Source organism: Onychomys torridus, chromosome 7 (assembly GCF_903995425.1).
Source record: "Onychomys torridus chromosome 7, mOncTor1.1, whole genome shotgun sequence".
Taxonomy (NCBI): domain Eukaryota; kingdom Metazoa; phylum Chordata; class Mammalia; order Rodentia; family Cricetidae; genus Onychomys; species Onychomys torridus.
In genome coordinates this window covers 50543160-50570015 of record NC_050449.1, presented here as the reverse complement: position 1 = coordinate 50570015, position 26856 = coordinate 50543160, and the positions used below count along the sequence as shown (strand labels likewise).

Sequence of the window (26856 nt, the reverse complement as noted above, 5' to 3'; positions counted from 1 at the left end):
GAGGCAAGTGGATATCTGAGTTCAAAGCCAGCCTGGTCTACAGAGGACGTTCCAGGACAGCCAGGACTATACAAAAAAACTCTGTCTCAAAAATAAATAATTAAATACAATAACATAAAATAAAAGTAAATCCTAAAAACATAATCACAGGAACCCTAAGGAGCTTCAGAAGCCCCTAGAATTCAGGGCAACTAGGCAAGCTCTATGTGCAATGTTTACTTGTCCATACCTCTGCTTCCACAGGGTCATCTGAGTTTTCCTCTTCTGTGTCCAGAAGCTCAATGGTCAGCTGAACCTGGCCTTGACTTTGAATGAACATTAGCTGAAAACAGAAGCAGAGCATAAACAAAACAAAATTTCTAGGGCCATAAACCTAGATTGTCATACTGTAGGTGGAAAGGTATTAAAATTCTAAAATTTTGTTCCAGGGCTGCAGAGATGGCTCAGTTGTTAAGAGCACTGACTGCTCGTCCAGAGGACCCTGGTTCAATTCCCAACACCCACATGGCAACTAACAATTGCCTCACATAGACACACATGCAGGCAAAACATCAATGCACAGAAAATAAAAATTATTTTAAAAATAAAATAAGATTTTGTTCCAACGAAAAGATGAGGATATTGAAAAGCTGCTGATTAAAAAAGATAAAGTGGGACTGCAGAGGTGGCTCAGAAGTTCAGAGCCCTGGCTGTTCTTCCAGAGTGCCTGGGTTTGACACACGGTGGTAACTCCAGACCCAGAGAATACAATGTCCTCTTCTGGCCTCTGAGGGCATTGCATGCAGATGGTATAGAAACATACATGAAGACAAAGCATCTTTACACATACAAATACATCTTAAAAACAATGTTTAAGTTTGTAACTGTTCATTTGCTCAGGTTACACAGCTCACACCCCAATCCAGCTAGGTAAAAGTGGAGCTCTCAGTCCGTATCAGAGAAGCCTTCTGCAGCAGGGAGGGACTACTACAAAGAGCCCCAACTGGTCAAAATACAGAACATGACTGACCATGGAGTGCCTGACCCCAACTGATGCATCTGCAATGCAAGCCCTACACTTAGGGTTCAGGAAAGATTAAGAAAGAAGAGTCACAAAGACTGTAAGAGCCAGAAGACCAGGGGATTGGTTTTAAGATAGTGTCTTCTAGACGTAACAAGGAAGCCACATCCATGAAATCTCAAAAATAAGGTTACCTAAACAAGACCTGCATTATGACGTTAGCTGGTATTCCACGGCAGAGGGGAAGATTTCACAAAGGCCCATCATTAGATGGAAGAGCTACACACAGGTAGTCAAGGGCTGTTGAGAGAGGGAGAACCTAGTTTTCCAGTGACAAGCCCCCTGATAGGTTACCTCAGGTGGTCAGTCCTAAATACATGTACACATCTAAGTAACGCCAAGTGGATTCCATGGGTTGATTCATACATGACAGTGAAAATTAAAGGGAGCAAGTGGGAAGGAACACAGGAGAGACTGGAAGGGGGAAAGAAAGGGGTGGAAATGACAAACACAGTATTCATGTGTGAAGTTTTCAAAAATTAAAAACTGAAAGAAATGACAAAGAATGTTCTGTTGGGCTAACAGGACGGCTCAGTGGGTAAGGTACTTACTGACACGCTGACAACCTGAGCTTAAACCCTGAAGTCCACACAGTGGGAGGAGAGACTTGGCTCCTGTCACACACACACGGTCTTTAGAAGGTTCTGTTAAGCTGGGTGTGATGGTGCATGCCTATAATTCCAGCACAAAGGAGGCGAGGCAAGAGGACTGCCAACAGTATGGCCTACAGAGTTAGTTTCAGACAAACCTGGGCTAAAAATAGAGCCACAAACAAACCAAGTGTTCTTACAATGGCACCAGTCATATTTGAAATTCTGGATTCTAATACTTTGCTAATAATACGTGTATGATTTTAAAAACATTCATCTATAAATCAAAACACTGATAAGGGCATTTATACACCATATTCTGTAGAAACCTGTCAACAGCTGTCCTTTTCTGGAACCTTGGCTTTCTCAATGTCCTGACTCAAGTTTACTGAAGATAAGAAAATTATACATACATGCAGGCAAAACACCCACAAAAAATAAAAAAAAAAAAAAAAAGAGTTCCCATGGGCAATTCCATTTCTCACAAGTAAACTTGTGGTAAGTTGGTCACAGCAGGACACTGCTTTAATTCTAGAACCAAGAATATGGAGGCAAGATGCTCAAAGGCTAAAATGTGTCACCCGTGACGTGGCAGTTTAAGGACAGCTTGAAAACTCCACCTCTTATCTCAAGAAGTAAAAATAAAAACGCAAACTTAATTTCAACCTTCTTCATTGACACAGAAGGAAACTAGAATTCAAGGATTGTGAAAGGCCATGTTATGAATCTGGCAGATGCAGCAAGATGGAAGCTGACTGGCATGCAGTATGCCTTTTAGAGAGGCTATTTAAAAAAAACAAAAAACAAAAACCCACAAAACCCTAACCTGTTCCTAAAACTTAAAATCTAGCAAAAATTATATAGTTAACCTACAACAAATCTGAGACCAACAAAAACAGTAACAACAATAAAAGCATGTTACATTATACACTGTGCAAGTGATTCAACACTTCATCCCCCTCTCAGCTCCCAGAGGACCCTAACAGGCTGTGTTTATTTAGGTTTCAGACAGGGTTCTCCTCTGTAGCCCTGGTTGTCCTGGACTCATTATGCAGAGAAGGCTGGCCTTGAGCTCACAGAGATCTACCTGCCTCCGCCTCCTGAGTTGTTGGGGTACAAAGTTTTTTGTTTTTTTTGTTTTTAACCACTATTGTTGGTTTAGTCTGTATTTAATTTTGAGGAATTACAATATAAATGCCATCCAAAATTCACAAGAGGCTACAATTTAATTCCACAGTGTGTTAGACATGTGGTTTTGTTTCTGATTACTTGTTTTTATAGTTACCTATTATAATAAAAACTACCTGATATACCAAATTATAGGCATTTCTTTTATGGAGTGAGGTGAGGCGAGAGTCTTATGTAAGGAGGGTGACCTTGAATTTCTGATCTTCCTAAATTTAACCTCTTGAGTGCTAGGATTCCAGAAGTGAGGTAGGAATAGCTCAGGACTTCACAAATGCAGTCCAAGTATTCTGTAACTAATCTACATCCCAATGAAATACAGCTGGACACAGTGGTCATATCTACAATGTAATGCCATCATTCTGGAGGTTGAGAAGGAGGATCTATAATTAAGAATAGCATGTGTTACATAGCTAGACCCTGTCTCATAAAAAAACAGAAGGGAAGATGAGGGGAAGGGAGAAAAAAGTAGCTGTAAAAACTGTGTGGATGATCCTAGGGAATGAATAATTAAACCAGCTCTTCAAAATGTGCATTTTCAAGGGGCTAAACAGACAACTCAGCAGCTGGGAACATGTGTAATATTGTTTTAAGGTGTGTTATTTTTGTTTATGTTGCATTTGTTTAACTCTGTGAAGCTGTGTGACTGTGCCTGTCTAAAACACCTGATGGTCTAATAAAGAGCTGAACAGCCAATAGCGAGGCAGGAGAAAGGATAGGCGGGGCTGGCAGGCAGAGAATAAACAGAAGGAGAAATCTGGGAAAGAAGAAAGAGCAAGAGAACAAGAGGAGGATGCCAGGGGTCAGCCACCAGCTACACTGCAAGCCACAGAGTAAAGAAGAATAAGATTTACAGAAGTAAGAGAATGTGAAAAGCCCAGAGGCAAAAGGTAAATGGGATAATTTAAGAAAAGGAAAGCTGGCTAGAAACAAGCCAAGCTAAGGAAGGCCAAGCATTCATAAGTAAGAATAAGCCTCCATGTGTGACTTTAATGCTAACCACCCAGCTAGCATTATAGTTTTTTAAAAGCTCTGAGATCAACAAAGTTTGGTTTTTGTTTATTTTATTGTTTGGGTTTTTTGTTTTGTTTGTTTTAATGTAACCAAAGTAACTGGGCAGATAGCTCAGTTGGTAAAGTGCTTGCTGCCAAATAAGCATGGGGATCTGGTTTGATTCCCAGTACTCACGTACAACTCTGGCTTATAATCACAGCACTGGAGAAAGCCAGCCCACCAAAGAAAATTCAGTGAGCTCCAGGACAATGAGAGAGACTATTAAAAAAAAAAAAAAGAAAGAAAGAAAGAAAAAGGTGGTGGAGGGAGACACAAAACCTGTAAGGTGTACACCCCCTGCAGCAGATCATGCGCGCGCGCGCGCGCGCGCACACACACACACACACACACACACACACACACACACACGTGCATCCACACTCAAACCTGTACTCAAAACACACATAACAAACGAGTAAGTGAAGGAATGAACGGCAGGGAAGGACTGTCCAACACAGACTTGTTTTGGAGATGAACGGCGGCAGCAGCTGGCTGCACCAGCAACTCCTACCTTAAAACAGTTCTCATCTGACATAAGCTGCTCTGCTTTCCGCTGGTACGTGGACTCCAGAAGGGTCCGTGATGTCTGAGTGCTCAGCTGGCCTCCCGTGGCTCCATTATTGTTTTCTGCCAAGTAAAGGTCAGTAACCTGCACACAGACCTCATCACTGACAATGTGCTGCAGCTGCAACAAAGCACAGGCCGGCTGGTGAGCCAGGAAAGCACTTCTCCTATTCTCTGGTCACTCCCCTAAAACGTACTTTGTTTTGTTTTGTTTTAAATTTAGAAAGTTAAGCACTATCATTTTCATGGAAAATAACCAAGTCAGGATGAACACTTCATAAAGAAAATTCATATATTTAAAAGCAAAACCAAGTCTCAGTGGGATAGATTTCTACTCATGTTTCCTAGCAAAGTAAATAAAATGTCATTCCAAGTATCTTTAAAAAATGCTTTGCAGTTAACTGGCTTTTGTTTTTGTTTGTGATGGGGTCTAATATAGTCTAGGCTAGCTTCAAATTTAGTATGTAGCTGAAGTCCTAATTCTCCTGCCTCCACCTCCCAGGTTTAGGGATTATGTATACCACCATGCCATCTTCCATAGTTTGTATTCCATGCCACCTCCATGTATTTTTAAATTGTTTACAATTTTGTTTTCACGTATATTTCTTATCCAATCTACAAATATTTTGGAAAACAGGCTAGAATGGAAGAAATCCCCTATTGTAAGAAATTGTTTTAGCTAGGCGGTGGTGGCACACACCTGTAATCCCAGCACTCGGGAGGCAGAGGCAGGTGGATCTCTGAGTTCAAGGCCAGCCTGGTCTACAGAGCTAGTCCAGGACAGGCTCCAAAGCTACAGAGAAACCCTGTCTCGGAAAAAAAAAAGAAATTTTTTTTGTGTGTTAAATAATAAAGCTTATGGGACTTTGGGTGTGGAGAGGCCCATCAGAGAACACTAAAAAATCCATGTGACTTTGAAAAAAATATTTATACACTCTGTGAGCCTGTGGTGTGTCAGCTATATGTGTTTGGGTGCCCACAGAGGCTGGAAGTGAACACTTAATATTGTAGAACTGCAGTTACAGGAAGTTGTGAGCCACCATGTGGGTGCTGGGAAGAATAGCAAGTACTCCCAACTGCTCAGCCACTTTCGAAGTCCATTTCTAGGATTCCTAATCCTTGTACAAAACCTGAAACTTTAAAAGTTGCTGCATAAACCAGGTGTGGTGGCTCACACCTTTAATCCCAGCATTTAAGAGGCAGAGAAGTACATGGATCACTTTGAGTTCAAGACCAGTCTGGTGTACATAGTGAGTTCCTGAGGACAGCCAGGGCTATGTAGAGACCTTGTCTCCTCATTACCTGACCCCAGGAGCTCAATTAATGAGCAGACTTAGAACTAGAAGTCAAGTTCTTAGCCCAGGGCCAACTTCCTCATTAGCAGGCCACTGATTATTCCATATTTGGCAGAAGTATAGTCCTTAAATTGGGCATGTTAATTCTTTGATTTTTTTTCCCCTAAGGCTGGGTTAGATTGAACCCAGGACCATATACAATTACATCCTTTACCTCAACCGTTCGGTTCAATACAAGCTAAATGTGGTTGAAAATTGCTAGCCTTTTCTTGGAGGGGGTTGCAGCAGCCTTACTAGATTAGTGACTTTTGTTAACAACCCTAGAAAGTTGAACCTTGTATGCACTGGTTGCTAGGGCAACCCCAAGCCATGACATATGTTAGGCAAGTGCTACAACCACAGACAACATCCCCAAGCCCGCCCCACTAGTTGTTTTGATTTCCCTCACTATTCTTATTGTAAAATTAAAATTCTAGATGACTCAGAGGGTAAAGTTGACTGACCTCAAGCCTGATGACCTGAGTTTAACCCCTGAAATTCACATGGTGGAAGGAGAGAAGGCACACCCATAATAAGCTCTCCCCTTTAGCTTCATATAGACACATGGCACACACATACACAAAAATACATACATAAATGTCAAAATAATAACTCTTACAAGTGAAATGAAACCCTACCCATAAAAATACCAGAAAAAAATTAAAATTTAGGATTGGGGTATATATAGCTTAGTGGTAGAGGGCTTGCCTAGCAAGACAAGGTCTTGAGTTTAGTTCCTAACGCCAAACCAACCAATCCCTAAAAACAGAGAAGAAAAATGTTAATTTCAATACTGATTCATCTATTTTACTTATCCATTCTACTTTTAGGAAGATACGGTTTTTGTGAAGTAAAAACAATTTGGACATCACCATTAAAATAAGGCTTATTATGAACTTGGTAACAGTAAAAGCTTCACCAAGTTTTAAGTGGGAGAGAAAGAGCAAGGTAAAAGTCTATCCAAGACATGAACTCTCTGTACCATGAAGATTCTCCTCCTGGCTTGTATTTTGTTAAAGAGGACTAAGTACCACTTACTCCCTAGTCATATATTCTTTTATGAATCCGGCCTCTCTCAGAATCTTTGGAAAAGCAGCATTATAAAGCTAGAGACCACTAGGGGACATGTACACTCACAGCCACATTTAGCCTTTCATCTGGTAACCTGAAATGATGTATGGGTGGCTTTTGGGATTTTTTTGTTTTTATTTTTTAGAGAAGCACCTGCATTGAAAAGCTGGGTAGTACCAAGGTCAGAGGTGTTGAAGTCTCAGAAGGGCTAGCGAAGGCGGAAGTATATGCTGAGTGTCCAGTGCAGAGAAGCACGAGAATGGACATGGCCAGGAGGAAGGGATGCTTCCCTTGTCAGGTCCTCCCATGATGACATCATAGTTGAGCTGTTACTAAGATATCTAAGACTGCCTACTTAGAGCTAACCCCTCTTTTTGAGACAAGTTCTTATGTATCAGAGGCTGTCCTTGAATTTCCTATGTAGTTGAAGATGACCTTCAACTTTTGACCTCCTCCTTCAAAATGCTGAGATTATATGTATATTGCCACACCCACTTTATGGAGGGTTGGAGATCCAACCCAAGCCTTCATGTATGCTTGGCAATTAACTATCAACTGAGCTACAGAAAGCCCCAGCCTGAAAAAGTAAAAACAAATGTAAGGCTTGAGCTTGAAACTTGTTCAACCAGAATTGAACTCCAGGGGACCACCAAGTAAAAAGAGAAGAAAAGAAAAGATGATTAGACCCAGCTCACTTTAAAGTTATGAGAAGTGTGATGGTTTGAACAGGAATGGTCCCCATAAACTCTGTATTTGAATGCTTGCCTCATAGGGAATGGCACTGTTAGGAGATGTGGCCTTGTTGGAATAGGTGTAGTAGCCTTGTTAAAAGAAGTGTGTCACTGTGAGAAGGCTTTGAGGTCTCATATTCTCAAGCTACATCCATTGTGGAACACAGTCTCCTCCTGCTGCCTGCTGACCAAGATGTGGATCTTTCAGCTCCTTCTCCAGCACCATGTCTGCCTGCATGCTGCCATGCTTCTCACCATGAGGATAACGGACTAAAAACCTTTGAAACTGTAAGCCAGCCCCAATTAAATGTTTTCCTTTGTAAGAGTTGCTGTGGTCATGGTGTCTCTTCCCAGCAATAAAACCATAAGATAAGAAATTTGAATAAGGCTGGAGAGAAGAGCACCGACTGCTCTTCCAGAGTTCAATTCCCAGCAACCACATGGTGGCTCACAGCCATCTGTAATGAGATCTGGTGCCCTCTTCTGGCCTGCAGGGATACATAGGGACATATGCAGGCAGAATACTGTATACATAATAAATAAATAAATCTTAAAAAAAAAAAAAAAAGATAAGAAATTTGAATGTCTTGAAAACACATGGATTTTGGTTTTCTGGAGGAAACTCCTGTTTTCCAGTTTGTAAAAGTATGTTGATATTGTTAACCACACAAATTCATAACCAGTTTCTTCTTCTTTTTTTTTTTTTGTGGTTTTTTGAGACAGGGTTGGGTTTCTCTGTGTAGTTCTGAGCCTTTCCTGGAACTCATTTGGTAGCCCAGGCTGGCCTTGAACTCACAGAGATCCATCTGCCTGGCTCTGCCTCCTGAGCGCTGGGATTAAAGGCGTGCACCACCACCGCCTGGCATAAACAGATTCTTTTAATTAAATAAATTCTATTTAAAACCTAACCTAAGGCTTATGAAAAGTTAAAATTTATTGGCTTGGTACTATGAAAGACTTGTTCCTAGCTGTAGCCAATAGTAAGGTTGGAAGCAGAAACATACATGGGGGAAATGGAGTTGGTAATTTATATACATTTAGGGAATCAATAGGGATTTGTCTCTCAAATTATGAGTATAGCTGACTATCAGTCATCACCCAGACCCCTTATGGGAAGGCCTAGTAGCTTTTCAACTTTTAGAGTTGCCTCACTAACAACTTTTGGTAAGACACAAGATTCGGTTACATTCAGCTTTCTTCACCAATCCTGACTAGATTCTATGAGCATACAGAGGCATGTATCCTTCCAAAGCCAAGGGAAAAGCAAGGGTCCTTTGCAAGAGTCAGTATTTTCCTCAAGGGAACTCTAAGCCTTTCTCTACAGTAGCAGTGTGGACTCCAGGGTAGAATTTGCCTTTTCTATCTTCTTAGCTCACAGATTCATGCACTCTGATCCCCTAGGGAGTTCAGAATACTAGTAGGAAGTCTATCCATGCAGCAGAAAGCCTGTGACAACCTCCCTGTCAGAAGGATAACACAGAAACAATCACATTGGTTAGGCAATAGTAGCTCACACCTGTAATCTCAGTACTCAGGAAGCTGACACATAGTAACACTAGTTCAAGGTCAGTCAATGCTATACAGTGAGATCCTGTCACAAACAACTGAACATATTGAAAAATTAAAAAAAAAAACAAAAAACAAAAAAAAACTACTAACTTAACACAGTGAGTCTCAGATAATGAGGGGGGCAGAGCATTTTAAAGGACGTCTAATATTAAATAAGGCATACGATCATCATCATCTACAGAAAAGGCAATGTTACACCTATGTTTCCTTCTCAGAAAGTGTTAAGAGGTGAACCTCTATGTTCTCTTTAAGTGGCCATTAGGACAGGCTCTGAGGAGGGTCACACTTCTGCAAAGGTACAGTAAGAACAACTTAAGATCCATACCAAGGCTGGAAGAGTCATGCTTTGTTAACAGGAAAAACAGATGTTGTACAGCTATTGCCTCTGAAGTAAAGGAAACAAAGTTTCGAAAGCTCCTGAAACTTGACTTAGAATTAACACCCCCTGACATACAACGGAGGTCTCATGTATCCCCGGCTGGCCTAGAATGTAGCTGAGGATGACGCTCAATTTCCCATTCTCCTATAAAAGCAGTAACATCATCTGGGGAGAAAACACCCTCCAATAGATCAAGCTGCCTTCTGGTTGTGCAGGAGCTCCAAGGATTCAGCTTCCGTGAATTACCAGTCAGGCTGGAGCATGTATGGTGGACTTTTCAATGATGCGCTGACTTTGGGTTACCCATGTTCCTTAAGTAACCCCAATAAACGTAATGGTTAGTTGTCAGTGCATTGTAAGGGGTGAAGAAATGTCTGTTCATTGTCTCCTCAGGAAAAGCCACACAACAGACTTTAACTTGCTCCTTTCCATTTCAGAGACATACATTTATAAACACTGTATATGATTTAAATTGCTTTCCTTTTCCCATAGAAATCTTTTTTCTTTGCCAAACCTACTTTTAGGTTAGGACACTCTCCCTTGGCAGTCCTAGCCTCCAGCATACCCTCTCACCTGTCTGACGATGCTCTGGATTAGTTTGTCCATAGTAAAGGCAATGTAGGCGTGAATGGTGAACATCTCTCTCAGTGAATCTTCATACTGTGATGAGTCTATGTTGCCATCGAGGAGGCTCCGCACCATGTCCAGGAAAGCTGGGTAATAGTCTTCTACATCAACATCCACTATAGGAAAGATGAGATAGGTAAGACTTTACTCTGCTAAGACAAGCTCAAAGACAGAGAGCAGGGCATCCCACAGCTGGCCTATACAGCATTTCAAAGGACAAACACCAGATATGCAAAGCATGTCTGACTCAAGCCCATTCCAGCAGAGATGAAATCTGATAGGAGGCTGTAACCACCTGCACTGTCCATCCCAGAACAGTGATTGCAACTTCTACAATGGCTTCCAACACAGAGACTACACGGGAAAGATAGTCTACTGCACTGCTGAGTTTTCTGTCATCTGAGATCAAAATATCCCATTCAAGTTGCTGCCTCCTCTACTTACACAAAACAATTTCGTCAGGAGATCTAAGCTTATAAAGCTATTTCAATAAGAGTGAGTAGAGACAAGAAAAGGCAGGCAGGGCTAGATGCTAGCTAGCACTTGGAGACCTCTTGGTAAGACCCCCATCAAAATACCTGATTTTATCACGTTGTTTCCTTATAACGGATCTGCAACGCTGTACCCCACAAACTGCATGGCATGCCTTGTCCTTGTTGCACTTCACCCAACAGCTGGGACAAGTCAGACCAGTAGAGACAGCGACTAGGAGTGTGGGCTCCTCACCTCACTGGAGTAGCACCCATTCCTACAGAGCTCAAAACTAACCTCATGGCCAGTGCGGCACAAGCCTATACCCCAGGGAGGTTAAGGTAAGAGGATTTGTGAGAGTTTGAAACCAGCCTAGACTACATAACAAGCCCCTGGTCAGTGAACATTTTTTAGCAGGAGACCCTCTCTCAAAAATCAAAAAAGGCTGGAAATTAAACTGGTGCAAGGAGGTTACCGGGTCTCCACTTTATTGTTTTTCCTTATTCTCTTTTTTGACTAAAGTATGATCATTATAGAAAAATTTATAGAACTATAAAATTCTATTTGTGGGGCAGGGGAAATGGTTCAGTGGATAAGAACACTTCCTACATAAAGGGGCCCCAGCACCCCTATAAAAACCTGGCTGTCACCACCTGTACCCTCAGCACTGCAGGGTGGGAAGAGAGAGAAGCACTAAGGTATGCTGACCACCAACCTAGCCACAGGTTCAGTGAGACCCTGTCTCCAGGAGTAAGCTACAGAATACTAGTGGCTACTCCATGTTTTCCTCTAGCCTTCCTGCACATAGGCACCTGCAGCACCCCCCCCCCACACACACACACAAAGAAAAATTCTTATTTTTGTCCCTTGTGCATACTGGTTGCATTTCAATAGAAAATTCATTAAAAATTTTAATTACAAAAGGAATTATTCTCATTGATTAACTGGCCACCTATTTGTAAGGGGAAACAAAAAAAGATCCACCTAAGCCAAACTGAGTGGATCACACAGACAGGCAAAACAAACAATTACTGTTTAAAACACGATACTGGCTGGAGTTTTGTCACAGAATATCACCTTGTCTAAGCCCATGAAAGAGGCAGGTAGTCTCTGAAATATGCTAGAATAAAGCAGAGTCCAAACCACAGATCTGTTGCCACAGCTATGATTGGCATGATCACTCAAGAACAAACTATTGCAGCCTAAGTCCAGGTTAAGACAGTTATCAAGCCTAGATTTGGCTACTGTAATTTCTACTAAACATAAGGAATCATCACACTTAAGCCCCAAAGTTGTTTCTTTCACGCTAGGTCTAATACAGATAAAGGCCTTTCAGATGGATTCCTGGAGCCATTAGTTCAACAGATAAGAAGCTAGAGTTGTACACAGGATTCCCACAACAGTTATTTACTACTTCACGAAGAGCACAGAAAAGAAGCCTGCAAGGAAGTGTCTGGCTCACAGGTTAAATATCTAAAGAACAAAACCGTTATCTGGAAGTAGGCAGCATAGCACGGCATGGTGTAAAGCATGTGGTAGCTTATCTAATGAGCCCTTGGCTTTCCTTTTCTTGAATTCTCTTTATTCCTTTGCTGTGTCTCACACCACTTTGAGTCCTAATCCCTTGTGAGAAAATACTAGGATGAGCCATGAAGCCCATTAAAGAAAAGCTTGCCAACACACATCTAAGAACATTCCTATTTGTCATAAGCATGAATAATGAGGAATTTATATGTTGTTATGGGATGGAATGAACTATGACATTTCTTCTCATCTGAAACACTGCTCATTAACCTAGTCAATGAATCTCCCATCCCTCACATGTCCACAGTGCTAACGATGGACCCCATATGTCCATAAACTGGGTACTGCACAAAGTGCTATGTATACCTCTTTCCCTAAGCCCTCAAGCAACCCCATAAAGTAACAATTACTGCCTCCATTTTATTGGTTCATCTATGGGTTCATGAGTTTAAGGAAGGTTACACAACCAATTAAGTTGCAGAGGTAGGATATGAACCCTAGTTCCAATCTAAGGCAGCTGCAAATTTAATAAAACCTTGAAGGCAGTCATCCACTAACATACGTTCTGAAAGCCAACAGTCTAAGCACTCACTAGGCTCTTTGAGACGTAGCTGTATGGCAGGGCTATCACTCTTGTCTCGCTTTATGCCCAGCACCTCCCGTTCCCACTCTCTCTCGCGGTTCTCTTCTTCAATTTGCCGCTCAGCTTGGGAACAAATCCGTAGCAGCCTCAAGCAGAGAATCTGATGCAGTCGCATAAATATATACCAGTTGTTATTGACATAGAAGAGGTTATATACTTCATCCATCCCTCTTAACTTTTGAGCTGCTGTGTTACTAAATAACAACTTGGATTTAGGGGGACTACCCCCGACACCATTGTGCTTCTTAGGTGCCCCTGTAGCTTCGTCCACATCCATTTCTTCCTCTTCTTCTTCTTCCACATCTGAGAGATCACCTCTCTGAGAAAACAGTAGATCAGGAATGAAATGATGCATGATTTGCTTGATTTTGTACTTGTCCTCTTTTTGAATGCCTGTTTGCCTCTTCACATGATGGATAATCAGAGCAGCAGCATCTTCTAGGATCTGTTTGTCTTCATAGGCAAGTGAGAGGTGTGGGCCAACAGGTACACCAGAATTCTCTTCTGTAGCCTGTTCTTGTCTCTGATGGAACAGACAAAAAAGCATTGTGTGACATTTTTACAACAAAAAGCCTACAAGACTACATCTACAATGCCAGGTGGTGATGGCACACACCTTTAATCCCAGCACTCGGGAGACAAAGACAGGCAGATCTCTGAGTGAGACCAGTCTGGTCTACAAAGCCAAGTACCAAGTTCTAGGATAGCCAGGGCTACACAAAGAAACGCTGTCTCGGAAAACAAAAATAAACAAAAAAACTACACCAGCAGCACATTTTATTACAAAGCATAGTAGAAACTAGGCACAGTGGCACCTATCTATAACTCCAGCCTATGGGAGGCTAAGCCAGAAAATGTGAAAGTTCTAAGCCACTTTGAGCTTATGTAATGAGACTCTATCTCCAAACAGTCAGATAGAGACATGATAATGGCTACCCAGTCTGAAATACAGGAACTGACCTAACAATTGTCTCTCTTCCAAATATTCAGAGGCACTAAAGATTAGTACTTCAGATACTGAAGACTTAAGAGAATTGCCTTTAAAATTCTAGAGTATCATTTATGGAAGACATAAAATATTAGGGTGGAGTTTTTCACATGGAGAGGTTAACATGATCAAACAGACGCTTAAGTGAAAAGTTCACTTAGTATTTTTATTCTTTAAAACTCAGGACCACTTTTAGAAAGGTTTCTACCTCCTAATCCAGGTCGTATTACCTCTGACTCTTAGCTCCTATACTACTTACACTCTCAGTAAGTGTGCAGAGTGACAGGGATTACCAACACTTTTTAAGATGAGGTAGAGAAGAAGGTCTCCACAAACACAAGACATTTGTTGGGAGAAGTGGGGGGCAGAAGGTGTGAACCGAAAGTAGAATGGTAAATTGGGAAACTAGAGGAAGAACTAAGTGTAACAATGAGCCTTCGGTTAAAGGTGGCAGACCAGGAATCAAAGGCTATGATGGACTCTAGTCATAAAGCAAGAACCAGCAGCTCTCAGTGACTACAGAGTCAAAGCCAGGCTGAACACAGAGAGCAAAGTTGACGGAGATGCAGAATCACCCAGCTCACCTCATCATAGATGCTTTCAATCTCATTGAGTAAGCTCTTAGACCTCAGGACCTTGGTGTCATTCTGTTTGAAGTTGATGCCCTGGTGATCCAAAGACTTCAGGTAGTACTTCTCGTTTTGCTCCCGCCACACCTTGTTAAAGCCCCTCTGAGCTTCTCGCCATTCTTCCTCTTTCATCTTCAACCTTAGCGGGGTGGGAAGGGTGGGAAGAACAGTGTAAGAATTTGGAGGGTTTAGAGATGGGAAATATGCCAGGCTTATTTGATTTGATTTGATGACAATTTGAACCTATGCAAAATCTGGTCAATTGTTGGTACATGAGATAATATCCTTGACATTATCTAAATGAGGTTTTTCCCCCCAGGGGGCTTGTTTTCTAGACAAGTCTTGCTATGAAGCCTTGGCGTGGAATATGATACACAGACCACACAAGTCTCAAACTTACAGCAATTCTGCTTCCCACCTCCCCAATGCTGACATTATAGGCACGAGGAACCACATCTGGCTTCCTTCTTTGAGTATTCCAGAAGTTGAGTGGAAGTTGGATGTGGTGGCACACACCTTTAATCCCAGCCCTTGGGAAACAGAGGCAGGTGGATCTTTGTGAAATCAAGGCCAGCCTGGTCTACAAAACAGTTCCAGGACAACCAGGGCTACACAGAGAAACCCTGTCTTGGAAAAAAGAAAAAAAAAAAAAAAAAAAAAGAGGTTTTTTGAGACAGGGTTTCTCTGTAGCTTTGGAGCCTGTCCTGGACTAGCTCTGTAGACCAGGCTGGCCTCGAACTCACAGAGATCCACCTGCCTCTGCCTCCCGAGTGCTGGGATTAAAGGTGTGCGCCACCACTGCCCGGCGGGGGGAAAAAAAAGGTTTTTATGAGTGAGCATGGAGCTGTTTCTGAGACAAGGCCCCACTCTGAAACATAGGATGACTTGGAATTCACAATGTAGACCAGGCTAACATCAAATTTACAACCATCTTCCTGCCTCTGCTTCCCTAGTGTGAGGACTAGAAGCATGAGCCACCACATCTGGCTTTGATGAGTATTCTTGAAAAGTGAGTTCTCCTTGGCCAACTAAAGCAACATTGAACTTGCTTCTATGTCATAACTCAGAATGTTTACTGAGCTAATGAAAATGCAAAATCCAAAAGAGGGCATTTAGTGGCAGGGGAAGATGGCAAGTTCAAAGCCAGTCTGGATAATATGAGACCTTATTCCAAAACAAAGTGTACACAAGACAGACACACAGAGGTTGGGATATGGTAAAGGATTTGCCTACCAAGCATGTTACACAAATGGTCTGAAGTTCAATCTACTGAGAAACAAAAACTAAAACCCAACCCTCAAATATAAACTCAAAGCACCCTATCATACACTAACTCACTTTTCTCTCTCTAAGGCACAGGGGATTGAACTCAGGGACTTACGCATGTTTACACAAGCACTCTATGACTGAGCTACACCTCTAGCTCTTCAACCGTTTCTGGTCCAGATTTGTTCTATTTGGTATACAAACCCTATTTAAGTTCCCCTATTGTACTCTGTCCCTAAAGGCTAACAAGAAAAGAGAGAACTGGAGTCCTGGTAAGATAACCATTTGGAAAATCAAAGCCCTATTTAATCAGACCTGTCACAAAGCATGTAAAAGCCAGAAGATCCAAACCTTTTGAGGACAATTGGAACAGCAACGGAGGGGTTCTTCCTCAGACCATCAATGATATCAGCTGCTTTATCAGCATATATCCTCTGGAGTGCTTTCCGATGGATGACTTCTGATGTGCCCCCGAGGGTGTTATCCAAGCGAAATTTGGCTTGTTCCTCAGCAGACAAACGGGAAAGTTTTTTCTGTATTGCTTCCAGAACCCGGATTGTTGCCAGATTGGTCTCTAAAACTACATCAAGCTTAAAACAAAAGAACAAAAGAGGGTGCTCAGGCCCGAAACCAGAACACAGCAGAGCTGGGAGAATAAGGAGGAGAGCATCAAATTCCTCGGGACAGGAGTCGTGGTTCCTATACAAGCCATGCAAGACTATCAGTAAAATATCAACAATGGCACCTACTACTCTCAGAAGGTTGCTTTGTGGAAGAAATACCATATACATAAGTCATAAAGCATATAAATTGACTAGTAGTCATCACTCCTATCAAAACTACCACACACTGTTTAGCACTGCTGACCACAGGCCACAGGGACCTAAGAGGAGGCTATTATACTTATCCATTTCCTTACACTTCTGATTGAACTGAGACAAAGTCTTACTATGAATGACCTGGAACTTGCTATATGGACCCGACTGGCCTTCAATTTGTGGCAAGTTCTTGCCTCTGCCACCTAAAGGCTGAGATTACAAATGTGAACCACTGTATGTGGCTTATGAACTCTTAAATCGCAGAAACCCATTACAAACAGTAAGAATACAATCCAAAAAAGACAGTTGTGAGATTAAAGGGTTTAGGAGGGTACTAACTTAAATATGTCTGAAAGATTTAAATATTAAGTTACTGCTTCACATCCAATGACAACAAATTCAGGATTATCCTTTATTTTTGAAACATTGAAGCATGTAGCCCGGACTGGCGCCCAACTGTTTATGCAGCTGACAATGACCATGAATTCTTAATTCCTTCTGCCTTCCCTGCCCCGGGGATTACAGGTATTCTCCATTGCCTTCGGCTAAAAATGTTCTTCAGCTTGATTAAAAACTTCCCATAGAAGCCGGGTGTGATAGTGCACATGTTCATCCTAGCACTCAGGAGGCAGAGGCAGGTGGATCTCTGAGTTCAAGGCCAGCCTAGTCTACAGAGAGTTCTCAGACAGCCAGAACTATGCAGAGAAACCCTGTCTTGCCAATCATCATCATCATCATCTTCTTCCTATAGAAATTAACACTCCATACAATTTAGTTTTCTGTGACAACTGACCAGGCCATTAATTCTGGGGTGTGGTGGTTTGAATGAGGATGGCCCAATAGGCTCATGTATTTAATACTTAATTCCTAGTTGTGAAACTGGGAAGGGTAAGGAGGTACGGTTTTATTGGAAGAGGTGTATCACTAGGGCGTGGACCTCTAGGTTTCAAAAGACTAGTATGATTCTCAGTATCTTCTCTCTGCCTCCTGGTTCTGGACCAAGACATGAGCTCTCAGCTGTCTCCACTAGACGGACTCTCACCCTCTGAAACTTTACACCAAGTTAAACTCTTAAGTTGTCTTGGTCGTAGCATTTTATCACAGTGATAGAACCTAATTAAGATGGGGAAAGACAGCAATCACCAGTCAGTGAGGAGACAGCATATGATTCTTCTGAAGACAGAATTCTGGCAGTTACATTGGCAGGAGATCTCCCCATTGATTTAAAGAAGCAGACTCAGTCAACTCAGTGTAATGAATAAACTAAGGCAGATACATACATGCAAAATACAACTGACTCCCTTTGGTGTGGTATTAGTAAGTGTCATCTAAATAATGAAGACTTCTGATCCTAGTTTCAGAAATTCTCTTCCTACAAGAGGGGAAGCTCGATCAGCTGACTCATCCAGTCTAGATTTTTCCCATCCCAGCAACCATCTTTACAATGTAAGTCTTACAGGCATGTACTACTAGGGTCAGCTCTCTTTTTTTGTTTTTGTTTTTTTTTTAAAACTAACTCATACATAGTATTTAAATACCCCTTCATTTCACATCATCCTTGTGCCCCAAACTTCAAATCACAAAGGAGGATACCTCAAATCGTTCATCTTCACAACGATAAATATGTTCTTCATACTGAGTCTTCTTAGAACTAACAAAAGTGGAGTCTTCAGACCATGATGGGAAGGAAACCCAGGTATCATTTAAAACCTTTGGGTAGTAAAAGAGAAGGAAGAAAAGCGTGTAAAAACTTACTGGTAATTAAGCATTCTCAATAAAAAGACAATGCTACAGAGAGGAAAAAACATTTGATAAGTGTGCTGGCTAGTTTTATGTCAACTTGACAAAAGCTAGAGTTATCTGAGAGAAGGGAGCCTCAGTTGAGAAACTGCCTCTGAAGTCTGGCTGCGAGGAGGCATCTTCTTAATAGTTACTGATGGGGAGGGCCCAGGCCATTGTGGATAGTGTCACCCTGGGATGCTTGCTGGTCCTGGGTTCTATAAGAAAGCAAGCTGAGCAAGCCACAAGGAACAAGCCAGTAAGCAGCACTCCTCCATGGCCTCTGCATCAGCTCCTGCCTCCAAATTCCAGCCCTGTTTGAGTTCCTGTCCTGACTTCTTTCAGAGATGAACAATGACATGGAAGTGAACAATGACATGGAAGCATAAGCCTCTTCCTACCCCCAACAAGTCGCTTTGGTCATGGTGTTACAGCAAAGCAACAGAAACCCAAACTAAGACAGTTTATAAAGCATAGAGTAAGGGAAATTCTGGTCTTTCTTGTAGAGAATTTAGCAGATAAGTAAGGACATTTGGCAACAAACCCAACCACTGGAGTTTGATCCTTGGAACCCACATAGTAGCGGGAGAGAAGCAACTGACAAGTTGTCTCTGATCTCCACAGACCACAGCTTCTATGCATATACATGTATCAAATAAATAAATAAAAACTTTAAAAAAAAAATCCTGGCCCTGGTACTATGACTACCCTCTTTATAAGAAGCTGAAGATCCAAGGCTGACTCTTACCTCTTTGCACAAAGGAGTCCGTCCTGTACACTTGGGCTGCTGGTAACTTTTTGGTAGGGCTCGGTAGCTAGAGCCCAGACGTTTACAAGAAGCATAGTCTATCTCCATAGCAATGCCTTCTGTAGCTCGTTCCTTTGGAAAGCTTTCCAGATGTACAGACTCCTTATAACCCAGGAAGTTTTTAAACCAATTAAACAATTCAGGAAATTTCCTGAAGAATCAAAACAAAAGCTGGTAAGCAATTCAAGGCAGGATGCAGTTAATTATGAGGAACAACATTACAATTCATGGTTGGGTCACAATTCTGCTACCACAGACAATTATTTTCTACCTGAGAAGCATCCTTGAACAAGTTAGGTCCATTTACCTTATATAATGCTCTCCAACAAGACAGTAAGAAGTTAAGAAGCCATTCTTTGGCTCAAGAATATTGCTTCATTATTCATATAATCCTCAGGATGGTAAATGCAATCAAGATTCCAAAGCCCTGGGAGATCAGTGTCTATAAATATTAGTGCCGGTCGACAGTCAAGAGACTATGTATGTGCATCATAGGTGATACATTGTGAACACTTCTATTTTTTTTGAGACAGGAGGTCTCTATGTAACCCAGGCCATTCTGAACTCACCTGCCTCTGCCTCCCTGGTACTGGGATTAAAGACATGTGCTACCACACCAGTTCTACCTGTTTTCCCATCCTCAAAGTATACTAGAAGACTTATAAAGCCCCTTCTGACACTGTCATCTGTGACAACTCAATTACCTTTGTCTATAACATACCCTCACAATCTCTGCGTCGTCATATCACAAGTACTAGGGGCTACGCTCCTCACTTCACTTACCCCAGAAAAGGAGAGACTAGTTGTACAAGCTCAGCACGAGAGATCACCTCCTGGTTAAAGATAACAAGACAGCGCAAAAAGTTTTCATAGGCCTCTGCACTCCGAAGAGCCTTTCGGACCTTATGGAAACAAGAGAAGAAAAATGGTTATAAGGAGAATCGGTCATCAATTATTTTTTTGTTGTTGTTTTTTGTTTTTTGAGACATGCTTTCTCGGTAGCTTTGGCACCTTTCCTGGAACTCACTCTGTAGCTTGGGCTGGCTCTGCCTCCCGAGTGCAGGGATTAAAGGTGTGTGCCACTGCCACTACCACCTGGCCCAATATTTTTTAGTAGGGTAAATTTAATCAGATATTTACTAAGGAATCATTGTTATTTCATTTAGATACAATCAAAGAAACCACCTTAAAAGGAAGAAACTAATAGCCAGGCAGTGATGGCACAAGCCTTTAATCCCAGCACCCGGGAGGCAGAATCAGGCAGAACTCTGTGAGTGGAGGACAGCCTAGTCTACAGAGCAAGATCCAGGACAGGCACCAAAGCTACACAGAGAAACCCTGTCTCAAAAACAAACAAAAAGAGATGGTTCAGATGGTTAAAAGCACCAGCTGTTCTTCTAGAGGTCCTGAGTTCAATTCCCAGCAACCACATGGTGGCTCATAATGAGATTTGGTGCCCTCTTCTGGCCTGCAGACAGAACACTGTATACATAATAAATAAATAAATCTTTAAAAAAAAGAAAAAAGAAAAAAGAAAAAGAAAAAACTAAGACACTGTCATCTGTCTCTAAACAATCTAAAATGGATACGAATACACGTGGAACAAATACACAGACCTTAGAGATAATGGAACTACAGATGCTGGATGGTAAAGCACAAAGGATCATTTTACCAGTCTCTTTAGTTTTACATGTGTTTAGAATTTTCTATACTTAAAACATGGATCAGGCATTACACCTTCTCATATGCTTGCTACTCCAGACTGTGTCAGTTACCTTAGCTTCTGTAACCCATCTTAATAGGTATTTACAGGAATCTTTGTCAATACTGTTTTCATATTCTTGTTCCTAAACTCTTTGTTGTTGTGTTTTTTGTTTTTTGGGGTTTTTTTTGTTTTTTTGAGACAGGGTTTCTCTGTGTAGTTTTGCGCCTTTCCTGGAACTCACTTTGTAGACCAGGCTGGCCTCAAACTCATAGAGATCCACCTGGCTCTGCCTCCTGAGTGCTGGGTTTAAATGTGTGCGCCACCACTGCCCGGCCTCTTTGTTGTTTTGTTTTAGGCACGATGTCATGTAGCAGAGGCAGACCCTAAAGTTGCTAAATATAACTAAGCATAGTCTTTAAACTCTGGATCTTCCTCCTGAATGCTTGGAATCTCAGCATTCTTGAGGCAGAGGCAGCAGGCATCACACCAAAAAACAAAACCGGGCTGAGAGGGGGCTAGAAAGATGGCTTAGTGGTTAAAAGAGCTTCCCATTCTTTCAGAGGACCCAGGGTTGGGTGCCAACAAACATGAAGTAGTTCATAACCACACCTACACACACGTGGCATATGGGAGTTCATAAAGGCACTCATACATACACCTAATAATTAAATCTTAAACCCACAACAACAGTCTGAGGATATGGCTCAAATAGAGTTTGGATTCCCCGCACCCACATAAAACACTAGGCACAGCAGTACAAACTATAACCCCAGCTCCCAAAAAGTCCAGAAAGGAAGATCCCTGAGGCTTATAGACAAGCCAGTGTAGCCAATCAGTGAGCTCTAGGTTCAATGTGTCCTTGTCCTCAAAAATAAGGTAGAGAAGCAACTGAAGACGAAAGCCAGCATTGACCTCTGACCCCCACACATACACACACACAAACAAGGGGCTGAGAGATGGTTCGACGAATAAAGCACTTGCCATGCAAGTTTGAGGACAGAGTTGGGAACTGCTGACCACATAAAGCCAGACACAGTAGTGTACAATCTGTAATTCCAGCACACAGTGAGATGGGAGGCAGAGACAGGAGATTCGCTGACAGAAAGCTAAGGCAGCTGTTAGCACTGTGGACCTGCAGGCCCAGGACTTATCAACAGGCCTGATTGATATGTTCAGACTGCCTCCTCCTATGTAGAAGGAGGCACAGGCAGGCTCTATACAGATCAGACTGGAATTCACAAATGTACAATGCTTTTGATAGTAAAGGCTTTTTATTAAAAAAATTTTGAGGCAGGATTTCACTGTATATCCCAGGCTGCCTGATAACTTATGGCAAGTCTCCTGCCTCTGTCTCTCATGTGCTAGGATTACAAGTGTATACCACTGCATGTAACTTTCTGAAATAGCAACTTTCAATGCTATAGATTAAAGAAGATTACACTTTTTGAACTATATGCCAGTTATTCCCTTTAAATTTATCAGCTTTTAAACCTATGAAAAAATAGAAAGATGTCTAATGGACCCTAATCATAGTCACTCAACCTAGATTTTTTTTTTTTTTTTTTTTTTTGAGCTGAGGATCAAACCCTGGGCCTTGCACTTGCTAGGCAAGCACTCTACCACTGAGCTAAATCCCCCAACCCCTAATCTAGACGTTAATTGTAAATTTTGTGTCATCCATTAACCATTTTTTCTTCCAATGAATTTAAAAGAAACTTCAAGATAGTTATTATATACATAGTTTTAATTATATATGTATATATGCATACACATACCTACAAAAATGTAGTCCTAATACCATTATCCTTCACCAGGAGAGCTCCTCAAGCCACAGAGACAGACAGATATCTGGAGCTATCATTAATGCAGTCATTAAATAATTTGTTTTCTGTAAACACCCAGAGGTACAAGATAGGATCCAGTGAGAGGCCTATCAGCTGCCCACTTTACTGATGGAAACTGCTTGCTAATCATCAACTCGGCTCTGAGGACAGACTCCAATACAGAAATACAGCCAAACTAAAATAGCATTCATGGCGTCCACCAGAAATTTCAATTCTTAGCCTTTGCATAAAAACACGTACAGATCTTTGAAAACATTCAAATAGTCAAGAATTCTCAAGTTGGGCATGGTAGTATATGCCTACGGCCTATTTGGAAAGTAGAGGAAGAACAGTCATAGTTAAGTCACCCTTGGTTTCAGAGCAAGTTTGAGGCAAATATGGGTGACAAGAGCCTGTCTCAAAACATGCAAAAGGGAATTCTCACTCCTGAACCACCAGGAAGTGTCAGAACAACTAGATTAGAAAAGGAAGTCACCTAAGGCATTGCAGCTCCAATGCAGAAGATGCCTAGTGTCTAAGGCACTGAGCTCCATGACTAGTACCACTAATAAAAGAAAAAAAAAGGGGCATGGGAGCATATACTTATTCTTAGCACTAGGGAGGCAAAGGCAGGCATAATTCTATGAATTTGAGGTCATCCTGTTCTACACAGTAAGTCCTAAGCCAGCTAAGGCTACACAGTGAGATATAGTTAAGATGCCTCCCCCCAAAAAAAAGAAAAGAAAAAAGAAGAAATAATAAAGAACTATAGGTGGGCTATATGTGGTGGCACTTGGGTGGCCAAAGGTGGCCATCCTAGGCTACAAGGTGAGTTCAAGACCAACCTAGTTACATATAGAAAGATTCTGTTCCCCAAACAAAACAAACCCAAAGGATTAAATAAAAACAATGCCAAAAAATCTTAATCAGTTGACACTTCTGAAACAAAACCTAGGGGATTAGATGGTTGTCCTTAACTAATATCAAATGTTACTCATTACTTACCTTATCAAAAAATAATGACTCAGTTCCAACACCATGCTTGCTGGCATCTGCCATTGAAGATTCCTTTAGACTAAGCAGTTTGGGTTTTTTCTGGAATTAAAGAAGAAGAATAAATAAAGAAAACAAAAACAAACAGCACAGAGTGAATTTAATTTTGCTAAAATGGTTCTACTACTACTACTAACTTAGAACAAATGAGAATTCAGTCACAAATTTCTATCATAATTTTCTTGACAGTTTCTTCATCCAAGGCTTACAGATCACTCAATTCACAGATGTTTCCTCCTGTGACCAATGTTTAGAATTAGCATCCTTCCCTTTTTATTCTGGCTTTAATCTCATGATATTCTTGCCTCTGCTCCTTTCAGAAAACCCTACTAGTATTTGCAAGCATAACTTAAGCCTGGCTTGTGAAAGTCAGAGGTTAAGTTTAAAGATTCTACTGGAGCCATCTGCTGCTCTAAGTAAGACTTTGTGGTTCTGGACGGCTGAGGCTGAAGAATCAGCGGTGATTAAAAAACCAGCACCAGTCAAGCATGGTGGTGCATGCCTTTAATCCCAGCACTTGTGAAGCAGAGGCAGGTGAATCTCTGCGAGTTCGAGGCAGCCTGGTCTACAAACAAAGTTCCAGGATAATCAGGGCTATACAGAGAAACTGTCTAGGGAAAAAGGGGGGGGGGGAGAAGAGGGGGGGGGAGGGGAGGAGACCCCAGCACTGTTAAGGTGAAACCTTTGCATCATTGGCACAACTAACACTGATGAGCTGGAGCTGAGAAATTAGCAGCAATTAAGAGACCATCACTGAGGTGGCATCTTCTGAGGTGTTCTCTGAGAGCACACAAAACCTGCCAGAGGTGGCCAAGGTCGTACCTCGAAGTAGCAGTCAAATGTGGTCATGTGTACAAGTCTCCCAGGTGTTACTAGTTGTGAAGGCATGAAAGAGCCACAGCGAGCAGCTGAGGCTTGGTACTGGGAGAGGCACCGAGAGACCACTGGTGAAGGTGCAGCTGAGTAGCAACTGAAGCCCCAAGACTAGGAGTCATGCAGGGAAGTTGAGGTTGGCAGCATGAAGAGCCCCCAGAGGCTACTGGTGAAAGGACAGCCTGGTTCCAACCTGTGTGCGAGGCAGTGGTCGGAGCCAGAAGACTGTAAGTGGATCTCAGACATTGGACACACTTATCAAGCAGCTAGTTTGGTGTGCTTTATTCAGACTGTGACTGTGCCCTAGTTCTTCCCTCTTACAGAAGGATTCAGCTCATTTTTTATTTTATAGGAGCCCATAACCGAGAGACTCTGAACTTTTGATGTGCTTGAATTTGTAGAGACTATGGGATTTTCAGAGTTATTTATGTTTTATTATATTCTGATACTAATATTCATAAACCACTTTGGGAACAAATGAAAAAGGAAAGGTTCTACTTGAAAAATGATGTGTTCGTGTGTCAAAGGGTCAGTTGTGCTAGTCAGTTTCATGTCAACTTGACACAAGCTGGAGCCATCTGAGAGGAGGGAGCCTCTAAGATCAGGCTGTAGACAGGTGCAGGGCATTTCTTAATTGGTGAAGTGGGAGTGTGCAGCCCATACATTGTGGGCTCTATCAAGCAGGCTTAACAAGCCTCAAGAACCTGTAAACAGACTCCTGACCTCTGCATCAGATCCTATCTCCAGGTTCCTGCTAGAGTTCCTGCCCCACTTCCTTCCACCATAAATAATGATGCAGAAATATAAACAAAATAAACCCTTTTCTCCCCAAGCTGCTTTTGGTCAGTATTTTATCACAGCAATAATCACACTAACCAAGACACTTTCCCAGAGCCAGAAGTATCTTTATTAGGATCTAATACCACACTAACGGCTTCCAGGCTGGCATATACTATCTGGAGTATAAAAAAACAAAACAAAACACTTTAACCTACACTACTACTTCAACTTCATAGAAAATATTTATAGAAATTCATAGAAAAATATTCATAGAAAAAATAATTAGTTCATTGTCTAGTAGACAGCATAACCATCTTATCAGCATATCCATTCAGACTAATATTGTTATTTTGTGTTTTTTGAGAGTGTTACTATGTACCCCAGGCTGACCTCAAACTTAGAGACCCAGCTGCTTCTTTGCTGCCCTGCCCACCTCAGTGTTGACAGTACAGGAGTCGCTTCAACACCTAGCCAGATTAATAATTTAAAATTGAAAGCCAGGCAGTGGTGACAAACACCTTTAAATTACAGTGCTTGGGAGGCAGAGGCAGGCAGATCTCTGTGAGTTGTGTGTGTGTGGTCTACACAGCCAAGGCTAAGTCAAAGTTACAGGACAGCCAAGGCTACACAGAAAAATCTTGTATCAAAAAATTGACTTTTGAGCTGGGCGGTGGTGGCGCACGCCTTTAATCCCAGCACTTGGGAGGCAGAGCCAGGCAGATCTCTGTGAGTTCGAGGCCAGCCTGGACTACGAAGTGAGTTCCAGGAAAAGGCGCAAAGCCACACAGAGAAACCCTGTCTCGAAAAACAAAAACAAAAATTGACTTTTGGCCTGGAGAGATGGCTCAGAGGTTAAGAGCACTGACTGCTCTTCCAGAGGTCCTGAATTCAATTCCCAGGATCCACATGGTGGCTCACAACCATCTGTAATGAGATCTCTTCCATATACATAAGAAATAAATAAATCTTTAAAAAAAAATGACTTTTATAACTCCTCCTCTACCTACCTGTGAGGAAACTACACCAACTCTGAGCAGCCCCTGTCCTTCTGGGTGTCAGAACTAAAAACTAACATACAGATTCTACCTGGGGATTACCAGGTGTAAAGGAAACAGACCTGAGAGCTCTTAGCTATTTACTAACTCTTGCAATCCACCATACTTTTCGAAGTTAAATACAAACACCAAACCATACTATATTCAACCTAATTCCAAAACCGAAAAACCACTGCAGGCAACAAAACCATCTTTCAGAACGTGTCAGCCCTCGGAGCCAGTGACACCCACCATCTTCCACTGTCTTTTCTTCTTTAACCAAATTCAATAAGCACCTGTACTCCAGATTCCCAGAGAAATTCAACACTGAATACATAGTTTCCTTCTTATCACAGACTCAAAGAGAGCAAGCTGGACTTTCTATTGACAGATCATCAGGATCTACTGTAGTGTTGAGTTACTAATAGGAGCTTAAGATTGCCCTCTAGTACAGCCCAGACATCTTTTCTTGAAGACTAAGATAATATAAGTAAGATCT

At 41.8% G+C, this 26856-nt stretch overlaps 1 protein-coding gene across 5 annotated transcripts in view; it reads right to left on the bottom strand.

Moving 5' to 3' along the window:
* The window catches only part of Sin3a (SIN3 transcription regulator family member A), a 65322-nt gene that overhangs the window by 9378 nt on the left and 29088 nt on the right, over positions 1–26856 (bottom strand). For all 5 annotated transcript variants that reach the window (XM_036192645.1, XM_036192646.1, XM_036192644.1 and 2 more), the window contains exons 9-18: positions 23623–23712; positions 19873–19991; positions 19030–19240; positions 18096–18212; positions 16036–16274; positions 14374–14557; positions 12751–13324; positions 10110–10279; positions 4400–4573; positions 230–322 (exon numbers count right to left, since the gene is read on the bottom strand). In XM_036192645.1, coding sequence (XP_036048538.1) covers positions 230–322; positions 4400–4573; positions 10110–10279; positions 12751–13324; positions 14374–14557; positions 16036–16274; positions 18096–18212; positions 19030–19240; positions 19873–19991; positions 23623–23712 — 1971 coding nt within the window. The remainder of the gene's footprint in view (positions 1–229; positions 323–4399; positions 4574–10109; positions 10280–12750; positions 13325–14373; positions 14558–16035; positions 16275–18095; positions 18213–19029; positions 19241–19872; positions 19992–23622; positions 23713–26856) is intronic.